This window comes from Zalophus californianus, chromosome 3 (genome assembly GCF_009762305.2).
Source record: "Zalophus californianus isolate mZalCal1 chromosome 3, mZalCal1.pri.v2, whole genome shotgun sequence".
In the NCBI taxonomy this organism is placed as follows: domain Eukaryota; kingdom Metazoa; phylum Chordata; class Mammalia; order Carnivora; family Otariidae; genus Zalophus; species Zalophus californianus.
The window spans coordinates 161,911,306-161,931,627 of record NC_045597.1 but is presented as its reverse complement, the minus strand read 5'-3'; the positions used below and the strand labels follow the sequence as shown (position 1 = coordinate 161,931,627).

General features: G+C 41.3%; 1 protein-coding gene across 4 annotated transcripts in view; it reads right to left on the bottom strand.

Moving 5' to 3' along the window:
• Positions 1–16,775, bottom strand: part of KIAA2012 (KIAA2012 ortholog) — a 105,498-nt gene extending 88,723 nt beyond the window's left edge. For all 4 annotated transcript variants that reach the window (XM_027589969.2, XM_027589970.2, XM_027589971.2 and 1 more), the window contains exons 1-2: positions 16,367–16,775; positions 14,899–15,183 (exon numbers count right to left, since the gene is read on the bottom strand). In XM_027589969.2, coding sequence (XP_027445770.1) covers positions 14,899–15,183; positions 16,367–16,450 — 369 coding nt within the window. In that variant the 5' untranslated portion in view covers positions 16,451–16,775. The remainder of the gene's footprint in view (positions 1–14,898; positions 15,184–16,366) is intronic.
• Between the last annotated feature and the right edge of the window lie 3,547 nt (positions 16,776–20,322).

The window sequence follows — 20,322 nt, the reverse complement described above, 5'->3', positions numbered from 1 at the left end:
GCCTGAGCCAACAGACATAAACCAAGAGCCCACAGAGCAAAGTTCTGAAAGGCCCCTGAGGATTTGCTGTTGGAAGGAGAAATGAGAAATTCCAGACCCCATCTTGAGACAAAGCATCAGAAAAGAATAAGAGCCTCAAAGAAAACACATTACTTAGTTTAGCCTGTGGAAATCATTTTAGTATCTGAAAAAGTGGTCCTGTAGGGTAATGGGAAAGTCAGCTCAACAAGTCAGTATCGGCGGTCAATGTTTGCAATATGAATAATGGGACAGACAAACTATGTTCATGTTAATGGGTAGCTTGGCATTTTGAAAATATCTGGCTCTGCTGCATTTCATTTCAGCCCAGAAGAATTTTCTGGGAACTTACCTGCCAAAATCAGTTCCACTGTGCAAGACATCATGGGGAATAAATGTGAATAAGAACATCTTACACTTAGGAGGGGATATATACTCTACAAAGAACTTTCACCTCATTATAATCCTTTAATGTGGGCAAGTTAATACTATAATTACTCAAGTGATGCAGAACTCTCTAAGGATGATCAGTTAAGAACAAGAATAGCAAACATGAGGACTTGTGTTGACATCGATCAGCCTCCCCCTTGTCCATGGTGGACATCACCAATCAATTATAGCATTCTTGGGGCGCCTGGGTGGCTCAGTTGTTAAGCATCTGCCTTCGGCTCAGGTTGTGATCCCAGGGTCCTGGGATCAAGTCCCACATCGGGCTCCCTGCTCAGCGGGAGGCCTGCTTCTCCCTCTCCCACTCCCCCTGCTTGTGTTCCCTCTCTCACTGTCACTCTCTGTCGAATAAATAAATAAAATCTTTAAAAAAAAATCATGACATTCTTGACTGAAGAATAGATTGTGATTTCAGAGTCTTCCTACAAATTTTTTTAAAAAGATTTATTTATTTATTTGAGAGAGTGAGGGAGAGAGAGAGAGAGAGCATGAGTGTGGGGAAGGGCAGAAGGAGAGAGAGAATCCCAAGCAGACTTGGCCCTGAGTGTGGATCCCGACACAGGACTTGATTTTCACGACCCTGAGATCATAACCTGAGCTGAAACCAAGAATTGGACGCTGAACCAACTGAGCCACCCAGGCACCCCATTCTCTTATAAATTTTTTAAATTGAGGCAGAATTTATATATAATAACATGCACAGAGCTAAAATGTTCAATTTAATAAAATCTGACAATTGTACACACCTTTGTAACCACCACACATAACAAAATATAGGTCAGAAACTTCCCTCTTGCTACTTCCTGGTCAATTTCTCCCCACCCATCAGGGAATTACCACTGTCTGATGAGGTCAGTAAGCCACAGGCCTGAGTTATGTTGCCATATCCTGCCAGAATTTACCAAAGAAGAATGACTAAATTTTAAAAAGTAAAGAAAAAAAATATGATGGAAATATAGAACCTGCTTGATGTGGAAAGAACGGCCTTAGGTTTTGGGTTCTTGCTCTAATGGGCAAATCTGTGGTTTGCTCCCATTCAGATGTATTCAGATCAAAATGCCACAGAAGGACAGCCTACAGCTGTAGCTGAGGATTCAAGAACACCAGAGACCCTTCTTAGCTAAAAAGAGGGCTGGGAAGCCAAAGTCCATAGGACAAAAGAATACCTCTGCTGGGGAGAGAGGAACAGGTGCCAGGATAGACATTCATTCATTCATCTACTCATACAATGCATCAAACAATATACCAGGCACTGGAGGCAAAAGGACAAATAAGACAGATTGATAACTAACAAACAATTTGAGTAACAGAAAGAAGAAAGCATGGCTAATTATTCAATTGGCTGTACTCTTTAGGAATCTGTATATTAAATGAATGTTTAGAATCCAAACAGAGCATCAACTGATCTTTGATGTCTGGACATTTTATATGGCAGATACTTCAAGTGCAAAAAGATCCCAAATAATTCACTCCCACATAAATCTTGAGGGTTTTTCCAGAGGATAAGAAAGAATTATAGGGAGGGCAGTGGAAGCAAAGTGATTCAAGTTCTCTCTCACTCCATTTTTTCATTTGGGGATCATGCAGTAATCTTTCCTGAGCATCTTCTATGTGTCAGGCACTGTGGTAAGCCATGGAATATTAAGCATTAGATTCAAGGCCTTTTCTGGGTGAATTGGAGCCTCATTTTCTCCCTGTAAATCTTTGCTTCAAATGACTTCTCTCTGAATGCGATAAGACCACGCCTCCTCTGAGACGCTGTAGTCCCTACACAGATGGCATGATGCACTGTTTGATCTGGACAAGAGCCCCTTATTGTTTCCCATTCGTGGATATTTTCTGAAGTATCAGCTTGGTTCTGGAGCTTTACTGGGCAACTTGCTAAATGGGGCAGGGAGTTGCCGAGAAGAGTTAGGAAATCCTTTGTCCTGGAATTTGGGGTATCTAGTACATTTTTGCCTATAGTTTGAAAGCTGACTTTGGCCTCTGTATTAGTTTCTTATTGCTGCTTTAAAAGAAAAAAAGATTTTAGGGGCACCTGGGTGGCTCAGTTGTTAAGCGTCTGCCTTTGGCTCAAGTCCTGGGATCAAGCCCCACATCGGGCTCCCTGCTCAGCTGGAGTCTTCTTCTCCCTCTCCCACTCCCCCTGCTTGTGTTCCCTCTCTCACTGTGTCTCTGTCAAATAAGTAAAATCTTTTAAAAAAATAAAAAATTTATTTATTTACTTGAGAGCGAAAGTGAGAGCAGAAGAGAGAGAGTGAGCACACAGAGGGAGGGGGAGAAGCGGGCTTCCTGTGGAGCAGGGAGCCTGACACGGGGCTCCATCCCAGGACCCTGGGATCATGACCTGAGCCAAAGGCAGACGCTTAACCGACTGAGCCACCCAGGTGCCCCAGTTTCCTACTGCTACTTTGACAAATTACCGTATACTTAGTGGCTTTAAACAATAAACATTTATGATATTATTGTTCTGGAAGTCAGAAGTTTAAAATGGATCTCACTGGGCTAACATCAAAGTGTTGACAGGGCTGTGTTCTTTCTGGACACTCTAGGGGATAATCTGTTTCTTGGTGTTTTCCAGTTCCGACAGGCTGCCTGCATTCCTTGCCTGTGACCCCTTCTTCTGTCTTTAAAACCAGCAAAATTGGGCTAAGTCCTCATGCTGCTATCTCTCTGGTTCTCCCTTTTGATTCCTTCTAACATTTTAAGGATCCTTGTGATTGCATTAACCTGCGCAGATAATTCAGGATCATCTCTTTTTTAGAAAATTAAGATTTATTTATTTATTTGAGAGAGAGAGCGTGCGCGCGAGCTTTTGCTTGTGAGCAGGGGGAGGGGCAGAGGGAGAGGGAAGGAGAAGCTGACTTCCCACTGAGCACAGAGCCTGAGGTGGGCCTCAATCCCACGACCCCGAGATCATGAGCTGAATTGAAACCAAGAGTCGGAAGCTCAACCAAGTGAGCAACACAAGGCTCCCCGATAATCTCTTTATTTTAAGGCCATCTGATTAGTGACCTTAATTCTATCGGCAACCTTTATTTTCCTTGCCATTTAACCTAATATATTCATATGTTCCAGAGATTAGGACATAGATATCTTCGGGAGTCATGACTCTGCCTGCCACAGTTTCTCTGAAGTTTTTTCTAGTTTTCTGGGTTTTTTTCTTTTATTAGTTTCTCAAATCATGCTTGTGAAGTTGGTTGATAAATTTCACATCTCATTGGATAAATGGATGCACTGAGAGAGGCCCAAGGCCTGTTTAGGGCTACCAAGAGGACCAGGCAGGGTTAAATCTATTCACTCGTTTCCAAGGTATAGAATAATATGTTAAGTAGCAAAAAGCAAGATACAAGGGAGAATGTAAAGTACAATCACAACCTCATAAAAGTATATTTTATAACTATATAATCATGGCGGAAAGACTGGAAGAAAATATATTAAAATTCTAATAACAATGGTTAATAGGGTGTTGGGCATAAGGTTACAGTTAGTTTTTTTTCTTCTCCCTTTTGTGAAATAAAATTAAAAATCCAATAATATGGTTAGATTATATTAATACATGGAAAACATGTTAAAAAATTAATTTATTTTATTGCACCTACCCTCCTCTCATTTCCTTCTCCAACATTATCCTGGACCTCTAACCACCCAGAAGTTACTATAAAACCTCAAAGGAGACAGAAGGGAGCCGGGAAGGGAGTTTCTGGAACAGCGAAATAAGTGACAGCAGGAGGCTGGCTGTGATGGTTTCAAACTTCTCAGGCCTGCCTTGGCTTTGCCAATCAACTCCAGCTTTTGGTTTCTTCTGAAATGAGTTATTAGTGTGCACAGAGTGGCCTATTGTCCACACTCCACCAGAGTGCTTCCTTTAATAAGGGACTTTCTCTGGCCAGCCATGTTCCCAGGGCCTGCTGGGCCTCCATGTGCAGAGGAGCTGAGGGGACGCCCAGTACTGGTCCCCACCCCTGCACTGGCTGTCACGTCCACCCTGCCCCAATGCTAGCCAGTGAGGGTTTCCAGAGAATGAAGGAGCCACTGCCGGCTGTGCTCCTGCTCAGCAGATATGGGGTGGCAGGATGCCAGAGCCCCCAGGAGGGCAAGAAAAGCCTGGACAGACAGCTGCCATCTCACACAGACTGTGGCCAGCCTTTGTGTGCAGGAGTCGACAGAGGGGTAAAGAGAGAAGTCCAGAAATCCCAGGACTGGCAGACAAAGCCCTGCACAATTTGACCCCACCTGCTTCTCCAGGTACATCTCCGGCTAAGAGTCCTAGCTGTCTAATTGCCTTGACTTTCTTCCACCAGCTCTCCCTCTAGGCCTTCACTTACCTGTGACTGGAAGGTTTCTCTCCACTTATTTGTACCACGAGACTCAGCTCAAATTCTACCTCCTCCAAGACGTAGTCACTCTAATCTGGTCCTTGCATACCCCTACTGGGTAGAGGTTATGGCCTCTCCCTGTCACACCCTGGCAACTAATGTGTTCATCCCATGTGTTGAGCATCTGACATAGGTCAGACGCTATTCTAGTTAATAACCACTCAAGATGTTAGCTCAGTTGAATCAAAATCCCAAAAATGTCTGTACTTCCCTGCTGAACACCTGTACCTTGAACGGCCTACTTCAGTCAGAAGTTCTTTTCTGAGGGGAAACACAGCCGGTGCTTCCTGTTTCTCAGTCAGGCTTGCTGGAGCCGGACTTTCAGACAGAGGCTGACCACCTGCTCTTGTTGCCCCTGTGCAGGTCTGGCTGGAGCCAGCCTGGAGATACCAGGGAAGTGCCGCTGGGTAGAAGTGGGGGTATCATGGGAATAGGGAGATGTGTGCTGCTTGCAGCGATGCCTAGAAAGCCTTCTCCACCCCTAGCCTGACTTTAATCAGCTTTGTGTAAACACTACCACTCTCAGCCAGCCATTTTCTCTGCAGGTTTAATTTCTGTGATTCTTTGCAAATGATACTATCTCTCTCCCATATATCTTCGGTGATTACATGTTCCTGGATATCAAGCCATTATAAAGAGACTCGGGGCGCCTGGGTGGTGTGGTCAGTTAAGCATCTGACTCTTGGTTTCTGCTCAGTTCATGGTCTCAGGGTTGTGGGATTGGCCCCACATTGGTGTCCATGCTCAGGGCAGAGTCTGCTTGAGACTCTCTCCCCCTCTCCTTCCGCCCCTCTCACTCATGCTCTCTCTATCTCTCTCTCAAATAATAAGTGAATCTTAAAAAAGAAGAGAGAGAATCAGAAAGTGGTCTGAATTTTCCTGTAGTTACAATTGTAACAGGGCTTGATTCCCCACCAAACCATTTAGCATCAAAGATTTGACCAACCCTATGTCATAAAAGCAAAGGTACAACAATTAGAATTGAAAACAGCAAAAACTAAGCTTCAGTTCTTGTAAGAGCTCAGTCTTCCTGGGTTTGAATCCTGTCTCCATCATTTACTAGCTGTGTGACTTTGGGGAAATTACTTGACCCATCTGAGCCTCAGTTAAGGAACTGTCAAATGAGGATGAAAAAAATACATATCCTGCATGCAAAAAAATGAAGTTGGACAATTACCTCACACCATACACAAAAACTAACTCAAAATGGATCAAAGACCTAAGTAAAAGAGCTAAAATTATAAAACTTTTAAGAAGAAAATATAGGAGAAAAGCTTCATGACATTGGATTTGGAAATAATTTATTGGATATATAACACCAAAAAAACAGACAACAAATGAAAAAATGGGTAAGTTGAACTTCATAAAAATTTAAAACTTGTGCATCAAAGAACAATGTCAATAGACTGAAAGGCAACCCACAGAATGGGAGAAATTATTTGCAAATCATATATCTGATAAGGGATTAATATCTAGAATATATAAAGAACTGCAACTCAAAAACGAACAAAGCAAAACAACCTGATTTTAAGAATGGACTAAGGACTTGAGTAGAGGACTTGTAGACCTGTAAAAAAGGTATACAAATGGCCAATAAGGACATGAAAAGTAAGCTCAATGCTTACTTATCATTAAGGAAATGAAAATCAAAACCATGATGAAATATCACTTCACACCCATTCAGATGGCTATTATTAAAAAAAAACAACAACAACAGAAGATAACAAGAGTGGGTGAGGATGTGGAGAAATTGGAACACTTGTGCATTGCTGGTGGGAATGTAAAATGATGCAGCTGTTGCTATGGAAAACAATATGGCAGTTCCGCAAAAAATGAAAAAAAAAAATTACCATATGATCCAGCAATTCCACTTCTGGGTATGTACTCTAAAGAACTGAAAGCAGGGATATGAACAGATAGATTTTTTTAAGATTTTTTTTTTCAGATTTTATTTTTAAGTGATCTCTACACCTAAATGAGCCTGCCAGGTGGTCCGAACAGATAGATATTTATACACCCATGTGTAGAGCAACCTTATTCACAATAGCCAAAATATGGACACAATCTAAATGTCTATTGACTGTTGGATGGATAAACAAAACTTGGTCTATACATAGAGGACTATTATTCAGCTTTTTAAAAAAAAAGAAATTCTGATACACGCTACAACATGAATGAACCTTGAAGATGTTATGCTAAGTGAAATAAGCCAGTCACAAAATACTAAAAGGATAACTACTATATGATTCCACTCAGATGAGGTAGAGTAGTCAAATTCATAGAGACAAGAAGTAGAATGATGGTTGCCAGTAGCTGGTGGGGAGAAGGAAATAGGAAGTTATTGTTTAAAGGGTACAGAGTTTTACTTTTGTAAAACAGGCAGGCTCAGTTGGTGGAACATGTGACTCTTCTCTCAGGGTTATAAGTTCAAGCCCCATGTTGAGTGTAGAGATTACTTAAAAATAAAATCTTAAAGGGGTGCCTGGGGGGCTCAGTCGGTTAAATGTATGACTCTAGATTTTTGGCTCAGGTCATGATCTCAGGGTCATGAGATTGAGCTCTGCATCTGTGTCTGTCTGGCTCTGCACTCAGCGGGGAGTCTGTTGGAGATTCTCTCTCTCTCCCTCTCCCTCTGCCCCGCCCCCAGCTCACGCATGCGCTCTCTCTCTCAAATAAATAAATAAATAAATCTTTTAAAAAGAATAAATAATCATGGAACACTACATCAAAAACTAATGATGTAATGTATGGTGATTTAGATAACAATAAAAAATTTAAAAAAGAATAAATAAAATAAAAACTTAAGAAAAGAGTTCTGGAGATGGATGGTGGTAATCATTGTACAACAACGTGCATGTACATACTGCCATTGAACTGTATATTTAAAATTAATTTAAGTGGTAAATTTTATGTCACACTTATAAAGTTGTTATATGTTATATATGCCTATATTTTTAATATATTTTTAAAGTTGTTATAAATTTTACAACACACCTTATAAAGTTGTGAGGACTAAATGAAATAAGTATAAAGTGCTTATAATAGTGATGGATATAATAGTGTTACATAAATGTTAGCCATTATTATAAATATTCTCTCTATCTGTTGGTTATACAAGGGAACCAATGGATGAAATACATAAAGTCTAGAAAAATAGAAGTCTAATGGATCATATATATGGCTAACTATGAACATATTACCTATAACTCAGATTGATTTTGATGAAAATCTGATTTGCTTTCCTAGAATTATAAATGGTTTTAAGGGATGTTCTGGAAGACCCAGGTCCCTTTTTAAAAAATGCTGTTAAAACAAGATGGGGGGCGCCTGGGTGGATCAGTTGGTTAAGCGACTGCCTTCAGCTCAGATCATGATCCTGGAGTCCCGGGATCGAGTCCCACATTGAGATCCCTGCTCAGCAGGGAGTCTGCTTCTCCCTCTGACCCTCTTCCCTCTCGTGCTCTCTATCTCTCATTCTCTCTCTCTCAAATAAATAAATAAAATCTTAAAAAAAAAAGCAAGAGGGAAGCTTCTTTTCTCTGGAATGTGTGGAATCTTCAAAATCAGGCCCTGTAGGCATTAGGAGTGGGGCTTTGGAATCAGTTGTCTGGCTTCTAATCCTAGCTCCATCCTTTAGATGTGTAACTTTGGGCAAGTTAATTAACTTCAAGCCCCAGTGTTTCCTCCTACAAAATGGGGGGTAAAGCTAACACCCAGCTCATAAACTTGTGCAAATTGAGTGAGGTTATATAGATAAAATGCCTGGCATACACTAAGCACTCAATAAGTGCTAGCTATTATTGACAATACCTTTCAGCTCATTGTCACGGTTGAACCATGATTCACTCTTGATCTTTCCTACTTCTAGCTTTATTAAAGGCTCTAAGTACAACTGCTCAGGAGCTGCTCAAATGGAGGACAGTTGGCAGAAAGTATAGTCAAGTCACTCTGTTAACCTTTCACTGCTTTGGTGCCTACTTGACGCTTGGTTGATAGCCATCAGCACTGAGCACTTCTTAGGAACACCATCACAAAAGTAGGAGGCTGTTGCAAAGGGAACTTCTTCCTCCTGATCTTTGGCTCAAAAAATAATTTATTATTCTGCCTACTTTTCTGTATTTTTCTATTTTGTATGATGAATCATTATGTTCAGGACAGGAAAATAAACTTTATTCAAAAAGCATATTTCTCACAATATTACTTGATAAAATAGTAGCCTGAAGGTGCCTGCATGGTTTGGACTTTGGCTGAAAACACTAAATAAAGAGTTAAGAACCTTGAGTCCTGAGTATTAGACAGTATAGAATGTGTAGGGATATATTCGGTGGAACAAGGTTGATATTACCCTTAAATACAGCCACATTTATAAGGGAGATGTCAGGAGCAATACAACCTTGGTTGAAATCAACTATGGTAATCCTAAATCCTATTTATCCCTCAATGGGACAGGGAAATGGGATGCTCTGTGAATTGAATTTTTGAAACAAATTATTTTTATTTATTCATTTCTTTTTTAAAAGATTTTATTTATTTATTTTTGCGAGAGAGAGAGAGAGAGAGAGCGAGCATGAGTGTGGGGAGGAGCAAAGGGAGAAGCAGACTTCCCGTTGAGCAGGGAGCCTGGTGCGGGACTCGATTCCAGGACCTGGGATCATGACCTGAGCCAAAGGCAGATGCTTAACCAAATGAGCCACTCAGGTGCCCCCAGATTATTTTTAATATACTATTTAAGCAACGTTCCATTGTTGGACACTTAAAAATATCACCAGATTTACAAAATCCTAAAAATATAAGAAAAAGAGGGGCACCTGGGTGGCTTAGTTTGTTAAGTGGCCGACTCTTGGTTTTGACTCAGGTCATGATCTCAAGGTTGTGGGATCGAGCCCTCCATCGGACTCCATGTTTAGCAGGGAGTCTTCTTCTCCTCTCCCTTTCCCTCTGCTCCCCCCTCCCCCGCAGCGAACAAATAAATAAGTAAATAACTTAAAAAAATAAAAAAAATACTAGGGCACCTGGCTGACTCAATCGCTAGAGCATGCAACTTACCACAACTTTTTATTTATACATACCTTTTTACCAAGCATTATTTTTTTTAAGTCACGGAATTTTAAAAATAAAATAAAAATCTATGGGGAATCTCTCATCTTTATATGGATTCCCTGTATATTAGATGTAATTAAATTGGATTTAATTTAACTCCAATTTAACTCTTGGTTAAATTGGATCTCCTGGTTATGAGTTCAAGTCCCATGCTGGGCGTAGAGATTACTTAAAAAAAAAAAACCAAAACAAAACTCAAAAACCCCCAAACCCCCACACTCTTTGTAACCAAATGAAACTAAAATATATTTTTAAAAAAGAATAGGAAATACTAAAACAATGTGAAAATTATTGCGTATTTCTGATGATTTGAGAAGTACTTGAAGATTCTGCCATGCTTCAAGAGAACCATTATGACTGTCATTTAGATACTACCCCAAATTATGGTTATTTAGGTTTTATAGCTATTTGATGTCTAAATAATGGGAAGCCGAATGAATTAAAGTCCTCAGGAAAAATGGTTACCGCTTTGGGAATGTTTTAACAATATTTTCTCCTTAAAAAAAAAAAACAAGCAACATATTGTGTGTATCTACAATTGTGAGAACTCTGACATCTAATCTCTTGACTTAGCACTTACCTTTGCTCGTTAGGAGTTGGGCCATCAAGAAAGTTAAAGGGTAAGTATACGTTGAGCTACAAAACCTAGACATACTGCCACATGCATGTCATTATATCCATGTATGGAAGTGGAAATAACGTGAGATGGTTGAAAAATTTAATTGCACCTCCCTGTGATGGGCTCTAGTATCACAGGTCTGAATGCACTGGAATTTTGCAGGTTTCCTGATTCACAGTTCGGCCAGTAGAGATCCTTCCGTAAGTAGCACTGCTCTGTCTGTTAACTATCTCCCATTCCCTCCTGCCCAATTTGGTTCTTTTACTTTGAGTGTGGTGTTTTTAATTCTTGAACTATGTACTCTTTGGACAACGAAATACTGACCCTGAGACATAGATGATGTGGTTATTGGTAAGGCCTAATTTACAGCACTGTTTCTATTTCATTTCCCTTCCTGACCTCACCTGACTCCTTAGATTCAACCTCACTCTCTCTGCCACTGTTTACTTCCTTCAAAGGAATAGATTTTTATTTTTCAATAGATTTTTACTTTTAAAAATGTTTATTTTTAGCAGGAGGAAATCTAATTTAATTACATATATACAGGGAATCTATATAAAGATGAGAGATTCCCCATAGATTTTTATTTTATTTTTAAAATTCCATGACTTAAAAACAATAATGTTTGGTAAAAAGGCATGTATAAATAAAAATATAACTTTTAATTCCACCACCCATGGTTAAATGTTGATGTGCATCCTTCTGCTTGTATAACTAATTTTTGAAAATTGGGATTACATTAGAGAGGCAATGTTTTCTGCACCGCCTAGTCTCGAAGTCTGGTGTGATCATCTACATGGCTGTATAATCTTGAGTGAATGACTCAAGCTCTCTGTGCTTCAATTTCCTCACCTCTAAAATGATTTAATAATAATAAACACCCTCAGGACTGATAGGAAGCTTACATGAGTTATACACAAAGAGTACTTAAAACAGTAGCAGGAACATAGTAAATACTCAAAAAATGTTAATGAACTTCAGTATTTTTATTAGATGAATATTACTTTGTAATCTGCCCTAAGAATATACTGTGGCTATTTTCTCATGTTATTCATGACTAATACATGACTTTATTGCCTGACTCCAAACCCATTATATGACTGTACTATAATTTATTTAATCGATGTTTCATTGTTGGACATTTATTATTTTCAATGTTTTGTAGAGTAATAAATAACCTGTAGTAAACATTCTTGTGTGTAAATCATTGGGCACATCTCTGATTATTTCCTAAGGCAAATTCCTAAAAGTAGAATGCCAAATCGGAGTATTAGCTCTTTATAGGTTTTTGCCAAAATGCCCTCCCGAAAAGTCATGTGAATGTGTGCTCCTAATGTATGAGACAGCTCATTTCCCCACAGCCTTCTCAGCACCGGATATTATGATGTAAAATCTTCTTGCCAGTCTGTAGTTTTCATAATCAGATGGTGGTCTGTAGTGTACAAAGCTCTCCTCTTCTGAGCTGTTCCTTTTCTTTAATCCCAAATCCCTTCAAATTGCTCCTCCTATTTCAACCTACAGTGTCCTCCAATTGTAAATTTCTGCCTGTAATTATTCTTTTCTTTCGTTTCTGATTTCTTCACACAATTTCCCTTCTACCCACTCGGGGGTAGATGACATACTCTTTTTTGTTACAGGTGTGCGTTATAAATCTGGTAGGTAGGTACCAGGGGAGGGCGGGAGCTTCTCCTCTTTTCACTGAGCTCAAGTCTAACCCAAGAGGTAGCCATCCCCAAATAGACTCTTGTACTTTTTAAAGTAAAAATATCCCTGCTGCCTGAAATAGTCAAGTGTCTGAAAGCTGTGGAAGGTATTCTTACTCTTGACAGTAAGTTAGCCTACATAGCAGTGTCTCATTAGGAAAACAGAAATCACTCTAAGTATTTGAACACAGCAAAAATGTAATTCAAGGAATTGGTTGCACAGGAGATTAGAGAGCTCAGAAGCCAGAAAGACGGTGAGGCAACACTGAGATTAGTAATCAAAAAGCCAGCACCATCCCTGGGCTCAAGGACAGAGGGAGGAGCAGGTGGGGTCAGCTGGGGGAACCTGGTGAGGAGGCACACTGGGCCTGTCCTTCGGGAGCTGGACCACAGAGGTGATGCAGGTGTTTCTCACCACCTACAGATGGAATGGAAGGAGAGAAATGCCTTGGCTTTTTTCTCTCCTCTCTTTCCTATCTCCTTCCAGTGTCTTCCACTAACAAATTCAATTAGAAGCTAGTTGACACAGATGTTTGTGGAATTATATATAGCTTGTGGTTAACCCCACTTTTGTGCAGAGCAAAGTAAAGTAAAGGTGAGGAATGGATTTGAGGATAAATAGGGCCAAGGCCTGGCACAATGACATCCGGGGGCTCTTCCAAGCCCACAGACAATAGGGCAAAGTACAAAGCATGCCTGCCCTAGAGAGGCAGGCAATTCTGGGCTGGAATTCTGGCTCTGTCACTTACTAGCTTGAGACATTGGTCAGATCACTTAACTCCTCTGAGCCTCAGTTTTCTCATTTATGAAAGGGGGAGAGAAAAACCATATGTCACTGGGTCACTGTGAAGATTAAATAAAATAAGGGCTATAAAATAATAGTAAGATTTCCACAATAATTGGTTTCCTTTCACCCAAAAATTTATGATTCTAAGACAAAGGACAATGGGCATTTGGTCACATCATTAAGCTTCTCTGTATTTTGGGGACGCCTGGGTGGCTCAGTCAGTTAAGCGTCTGCCTTCGGCTCAGGTCATGATCCCAGGGTCTTGGGATCGAGCCCCGTATCGGGCTCCCTGCTCGGCGGGGAGCCTGCTTCTCCCTCTCCCTCTGCTGCTCTCTCTCTCGGTCAAATAAATAAATAAAATCTAAAAAAAAAAAAAGCTTCTCTGTATTTTGAAAGAAGGAAAAGGGGACAGGAATCTTTCCTTTTGGAAACTCTGTCTAGGGTGGGGTAGGTGATAAGTTGCCCAGCAATGATATTGGGAGATGATGTAAGAAACACTGAAAATGCCCTGCACAATCGATTTGTTCATTCCACCAACGTTTGTGGGTAGTCACTGTTTTCTGGAAATGATTTAGACATGGTCCCTGCCCTCAAGGAGATGGTAACAGATGGATAAAGAGATACATTGCAATGCATGATGCTATGGGAATGTTCACAGAGGAGAGAGCAATGGGATATCTTTGCCTAGAGAAATGGGAGAAAGCTTCACTGAAGAAATGACATCTCGTATTTTGAAGGGTCAGCAGGAGCTTTGAAGCAGATGCAAAAGCATAGTCAGAAAAGGGCACAGAATGTGTGGGGAACAGTGAGCTATTCACGTGGGTGGGGTCTTGAGGGGTTCATAGTTAAGGCGGTGGTAAGAACAACTGGTAGACACTGCTAGCTTTAGAAAAGAAAGTCAGCCTGAAGGGTCTGGCATAAGAAGCTAATGACTTTAGCCTGTGGGAAATGAGAAGCCAGCAGTACACTCGGGAGCAATCGGGGCGCCTGGGTGGCTCAGTTGGTTAAACATCTGCCTTCGGCTCAGGTCATGATCTCAGGGTCCTGGGATCGAGCCCCACTTCAGGCTCCCTGCTCAGCAGGGAGTCTGCCTCTCCCTCTGCCCCTCTATCCCCTCCCTCCCCACTCTCTGCTCTCTCTCAAATAAATAAATAAATAAAATCTTTAAAAAAAAAAAATAAACTAGGGAGTAACCCAGCATCTATAACCTAGAATTCTATAAAGTGACACATCTTTCCAGACTCTCTCATGACTTCAGCCAAAGGGCTGATGCATGCAGTTACATCAGTCAGGGGCCATGTGGACATCTCATAAGACATTAGAAAGTATGAATCAGAAAAATGAGCACAGGGGTTTTCCCTTAAGATTAAATTCAGAATGGAAAAACTCATTAACTTCTCCTGCAGATGCTGAAGGGCTCAAGGTAAATATTTAAAATGTTCTCCCTCTCCCTTCCACAAAGCCAGAAACATCAGAGGTGTGAGGATGATGCTTGTGGCTATGAGACAGGATTTCAAGGATTCTGATGAAACGTCTGCTGGCCTGGATCTGTCTGAAGCTGAAAAGGACTTTGTGTTACTCTAACGGAAAGGAAAATACAAGATGAGGGTAACACTGCCCCTGATGCTTTCAGAGCCCTTTCACATACATTATCTCATTTAAGCCCCATGGCAACTGTGTGAGGCCCATAGGGCCCAGAGGACAATCCCATCTGAGAGACGAGGAAATGGAGGTTTTAGGGTTTCATACCTTCCCTAGGGTCTGAGAAGGTATGGCCAAAGCTACAACTGGATTTCCAGACACGCAGGCCAGCGCCTTCCCCAAACCCAAGACCGCTCTGCCTACCTGTCTCCTTCCGTACGCCAGGATGGCTTTTTTGAGGTCCTCAAGTGTGCGCAGTTCAAGACCTGGTCTCTTCCTGTGGCCTTTGGGGCGGTGGGGGCCTTGTCTCCTCTCTTCCGGTGTCCATGCTGATAAGGCTAAACCTTCTGAGTAGAGGATCAGGGCCCCCTTCCTAGTACTGAATGTCTTGGGGAGAAAGAGGCTCCAGGTGTGCTGGTTGGCACTGCCTTCCTCCTGCGGTTTGCTGACCAGGACATAATCTTCTGGGGACTTCCAGTTCAAGTAATCCTGCAATGGAAAGAAACCACCTCGATCCATGGTCCCTTGATAGCAACAGCCCTGGTGCAAGGTGTTTGACAGTTTTTTAGTGACTGATTCTCTGTGAATTGTTTTCACGCTGTCACGGGACACAAACACTCTTCGGAGCAACTGATTTTGTTCTCCACATCTCAGAATCAGGAGAACCTCAGGCAGGGTTCTGTTTTACCCCATACAACTTTCAGCAGAGCCGTTCATGCCTGGAGGCTTCAATAGGCTAGTTAAAATGTCCTGGTATGCAAGTAAGTAGTCGTAAGTATCAAGGGCAGCAAATTACTTTGAAATTATGGACTGGATGGCAGTTTAAATAGGGGAAAACCATTCATTCCAACCCTCACTTCAGCTGTACACAGGGAGACTTTCTGTGCATTCCAGATGCTGTGTAACATTACCTAATTTGGCTATTTAGGACCCTATAAAGTAGTTGCATATCTTCTAAGTAAGTAAATGCCATTGGCCACAGAGGTCCTTTGAAACTTTATAGGTCTTTTAATATAGCAAAGGTCAAATATCACGACAAGCTACCATGACAATGGAAATCTCTGTGTGATCCAAATATTTTCAAAGAACCCCACCGGGTTTCTTATTCCTGGGAGGATTCAGTGAAATAAAATTCCAGTACAAGGGAATTTTGCCACCTCTTTAAAATCTTCTAAAATGAGATTTAAAAAAAATTTATTTTTATTTTTTGCCTATGTTAAGTATGAGTCCTCTGGGTTGAATTCCAGAAAGTTCAAGGAAGCCATTGAAATGGTATGAACATACACAGCGTTTCAACCACAGAGCAAAACTTCTAAAAACCAAACAGCCATCAACTTGTCTAGAACCCAGGTGGAAATTCTGGTCTTGAACCAAACCATCTGAATTCTAAACAGTCTGGAATCTCCTTCAGTCTAAAGCAAATGAGGCTGTAAGTCAGTGTACAAGGGGAAGGAGGAGGGCTCCAGGGGCAATATCGACGTGCAAGCAAACTTCCTTATTTTCTTGAGTTTTACCAAGGAGGAGGGAACGTCTACCAGCGATCCCCACCCCCCAACCTCACTACCAAACCAAACCAAAACAAGCACGGCTCAGCCCCAAAATATTCTCCCAAAATATTCAGCTCTAAGAGCATTCTCCTCCCACCCCCAAAATATTCAGCTCTAAGACTCACCTCTGGTTCAAAATAGACTTCTAGCTTCTGTTTGTTCTGGACCAACTTCCCATGTCCCCGGCTCAGGAGAGAGAGCGTGAACATGTTTCCCTTCTGACCACACTTCTCAAGGGCAGTTCATCTTGGTTTTGAAGGCTGAAAACTGGTCACACCTCAAGATTTCCTGAGCTCAGCAGTGAGCCCAAGAAGACCACAAACACTGGGCCTTTTATTAAATACATTTTTCCTTCGTACAGCAGCTTCTTAATAACAACCAGCCACACAGTTTAGACAGTGTGTGTCTTTGTCGGGAGAAAAAATAAACCGCAAACCCAGACTCCTCAAGCTCTGGATTGTCTACTCTCTGGGCAACCTTTCTGTCTTCTTCGCCTACTCCCTTGTTGTCCCTTGGTCCTGTTGCTCTGTTACGGGGCTGTGTGCATCTACAGATCTGGGCCACTGCACCATCCTTCTCATTGTGAGCGGAAGGTTGTTTCCTGGTTGCTATGGCAGCACAGGGAAGTGAAGTCTCTTCAACCAGCCTAGGCAAGGCAGAGACTGCTGAGGGCAGTGTTCACACACTGTGGGGGAGGGAAGGTCAAATGGACTTTAAGGGACCAGGCTCAGATTTCAAGTCCTGATTGCAGGAGCAGGGGGTGATATTGGGGTATTTTTTTCTGTTATAGTACTCATCTTGCTTTTAGAAAGTGTCTTCCCCTTTCTCTTGATATGCTAGCCTTTCACTGTCAACTAACCATTAGCAGACTCAGAGGAGTTGTCTAGGTCACCTAAAGCAACCTGTGACGTTTTCCTTGGCCAAGCTCCAGCATCTCCTCAACTGGACATGAGTCCTTTTTATGGGTGCTGCTGCTTTGCATGGGTGAGCGCAGATACTGGGAATCTCCAGGTTCCTTTGCATATCTCACTTGGGCAACTCCCAATTTCCAGAGGGTGGGGTACTTGGAAGATGTGGGGGGGCACATTTTGGTTGTCACAATGACTGGGACCTCTACTGGCATTTAGCAAGCAGGGTCCTGGGATGCTAAATGTTCTGCAGTGCGCAGGACTGTCATGCATGATGCAGAATTTTCCCACCCCGCATACCATTAGCACCCACTTTGAGAAACAAGGCTATAGCCTGGGCTGTTTGGTTCTCCTTGATGCTGACACTATGAGGGCAGGGCGGGGGGAAAGAGAGTCAGGAAACCAAAGGATCCTTTTGCTGGTGATCTAGAACCCTGCTTTGACCTGGAAAACCGACCTGCCCTGTCATCGTCAGCTGAACCTCCATGGCAACCCTGTGAGAGTGCCCCCTGCAGACTTTCAGGAAGAAGTACAACAGGCTACAGGCCCAGTTACCTTTTAGATCTCCCTCCGTGGTGGTGACTTTCCCAGAAGGCAGATTCAAGTCTCAGGAAGAAGAAATACAGGTCATGCTATATAATTAGATTTGGTTTATCATGGAAAATTAAGGCATTGAATGCAGAGGTTCAAAACTGAATTTAGTCAAAACCACAGTGGGTGCCATTTCAATACTCATTAGAATGGCTATTGCTAAAAAACAAAACAAAACAAAATACCAAGTGTTAGTGAGGACACGAAGAAATTAGGACCCTTGTGCACCATTGGTGGGAATGTGAAATAGTGCGGCCACTGTGGAAAACAGTATGGCAATTCCTCAAAAAATGAATACCATATGATCCAGCAATTTCACTTCTGGGTATATAATCCAAAAGAAATGAAAGCAGAGATTCAAACAGATATTTAAATACCCCATGTTTATAGCAGTATCACTCACAATAGCCAAAATATGGAAACAAGTCAAGCATCCACTGACAGACGAACGAACAAAATGTGACAAATACATACAATGGACTATTATTCAGCCTTGAAAAGGAAAGAAATTCAGCCTCATGCTACAATATGGAAGAAACTTGAAGACATTATGCTAAGTGAAATAAACCAGTCACAAAGGGGAAAACATTACCCGATTCCAATTATATGAGGTACTCAAAGTAGTCAAATTCATAGAGACAAAAGGTAGAATGGTGTTTGCCAGGGCGAGTGGGAGGAGGGAATGGAAAGTTAGTGTTTAATGTCTAATCTTCAGTTTGGGAAGATGAAAAAGTTTGGAGATGGTGGTGGTGATAATTGTACAACAACATGAATATATTTAATGTCAATGAATGGTACATTTAAAAATAACTGAAATGATAAATTTCATGTTATACATATTTTACCACAATTAAATCTTAAAAAAAGAGAAGAAAACAAAAAAACTGAATTTATCACTTTATAATCTGAAGGCCGATTGGTCAGCATTATTGTGGGGTGATACCCTCACAGCAGGTGAGACAAAATCCTACAAGATGAGGGTTTCAAATAGTTTACGGGGCTCTTAAGCTACAGTTGCTCCCTGTCTTTCCCACTCTGCTCCTTTGATGTACAAAAAGGACACTCAACAAAACTTTATGGAGAGAGATACATATTAATTATATATTATTAATTAATTATATAACATATATTAATATATATGACTATACATGGCCCCTGTCCTCAAGAAGCTCCCAGCAGACCCTGTGACCCAGCAATTGCACTGCTGTGTATTTACCCCAAAGATCAAATGTATGTGATCTGAAGGGGCACCTGCACCCCAATGTTTATAGCAGCAATGTCCACAATAGCCAAACTATGGAAAGAGCCTGGATGTCTATCAACAGATGAATGGATAAAGAAGATATTGTATATAGATACAATGAAATATTATGCAGCCATCAAAAATCGAAATCTTGCCATTTGCAATGACGTGGATAGAACTAGAGGGTATTATGCTGAGTGAAATAAGTCAATCAGAGAAAGACAATTATCATTTGATCTCACCAATATGTGGAATTTAAGAAACAAAACAGAGGACGATAGGGGAAGAGAGGGAAAAATGAAACAAGACAAAACTGGAGAGGGAGACAAATCATAAAAGACTCTTAATCTCAGGAAACAAACAGGGTTGCTGGTGGTGGGGGAATGGGGTGACCGGGTGATCGACATTGGGAGTGTATGTGTTGTGAGTGCTGTGAATTGTGTAAGACTGATGAATCACAGACCTGTACCCCTGAAACAAATAACATTATATGTTAATAAGAAAACTAAAGAAAGAAAAGAAGCTCCCAGCAGGGTTGAGAAGACAGGCCTATATGAACCAGTGCCTGAGAGGTGATGTGACAGATAGATAATGGAGGTGGAGTTAAGTAGGTGCTCCAGGAAAAGAGGTGGGTGGGTGTTGTGTGGTGTTGGGCCTTGTAGAAGGTTACAAAGAGGAGGGATATTAAAGGTGGGCTTTGATAGACAGCAGCATACGGCCAGAAGGGGAGATGAAAGAGAATCCTGCAGGAGGCACGGACAGGAAAGTTTGAGATGTCCGGAGACAGGGTGATGTCTCTGGTGTAGCCAAAGCCACAGGTCACGTGGGCAGAGATGCAGCTGGAGAAATAGGCCAGTTGGCCGAGGCCATGAAGGCCACATGCGCCCTGCGAAGGAACTTTGGACTTTATTCTTCAGGTTTCTTTGTTTGTTCTTTTATTTTATGAGATGCGGGAGTGGGAGAGGGGCGAAAAGAATAGATGTGAAGGGTTTTGAGGTAGAACCAGTAAAACGTGGAAATTATTAGATTCAGAATTAGATTGCTTAGACATTTTTAGTAGTATCATTTCAAACATTTTGGTCATTAAAGCACAGTCATTTTCTAACCTTCATGTTTTCACAGAACTTCAGACTTGAAAAGGACATTAATGGTCACTTTGTTTTTGTATTTGTTTTCCTCAGAATGATTCACAAGTTCATAATGAGATTTATTTTGAATTTCAAAGGAAGAAACAGCCCTGATCCATTACTGAAAATTAAATTACATGGAATATATCATAAAATAGAGTAGTGCCGAGTAATTTGTATGACATTAGTTCTACTTGTTCTGTAATAAAAGA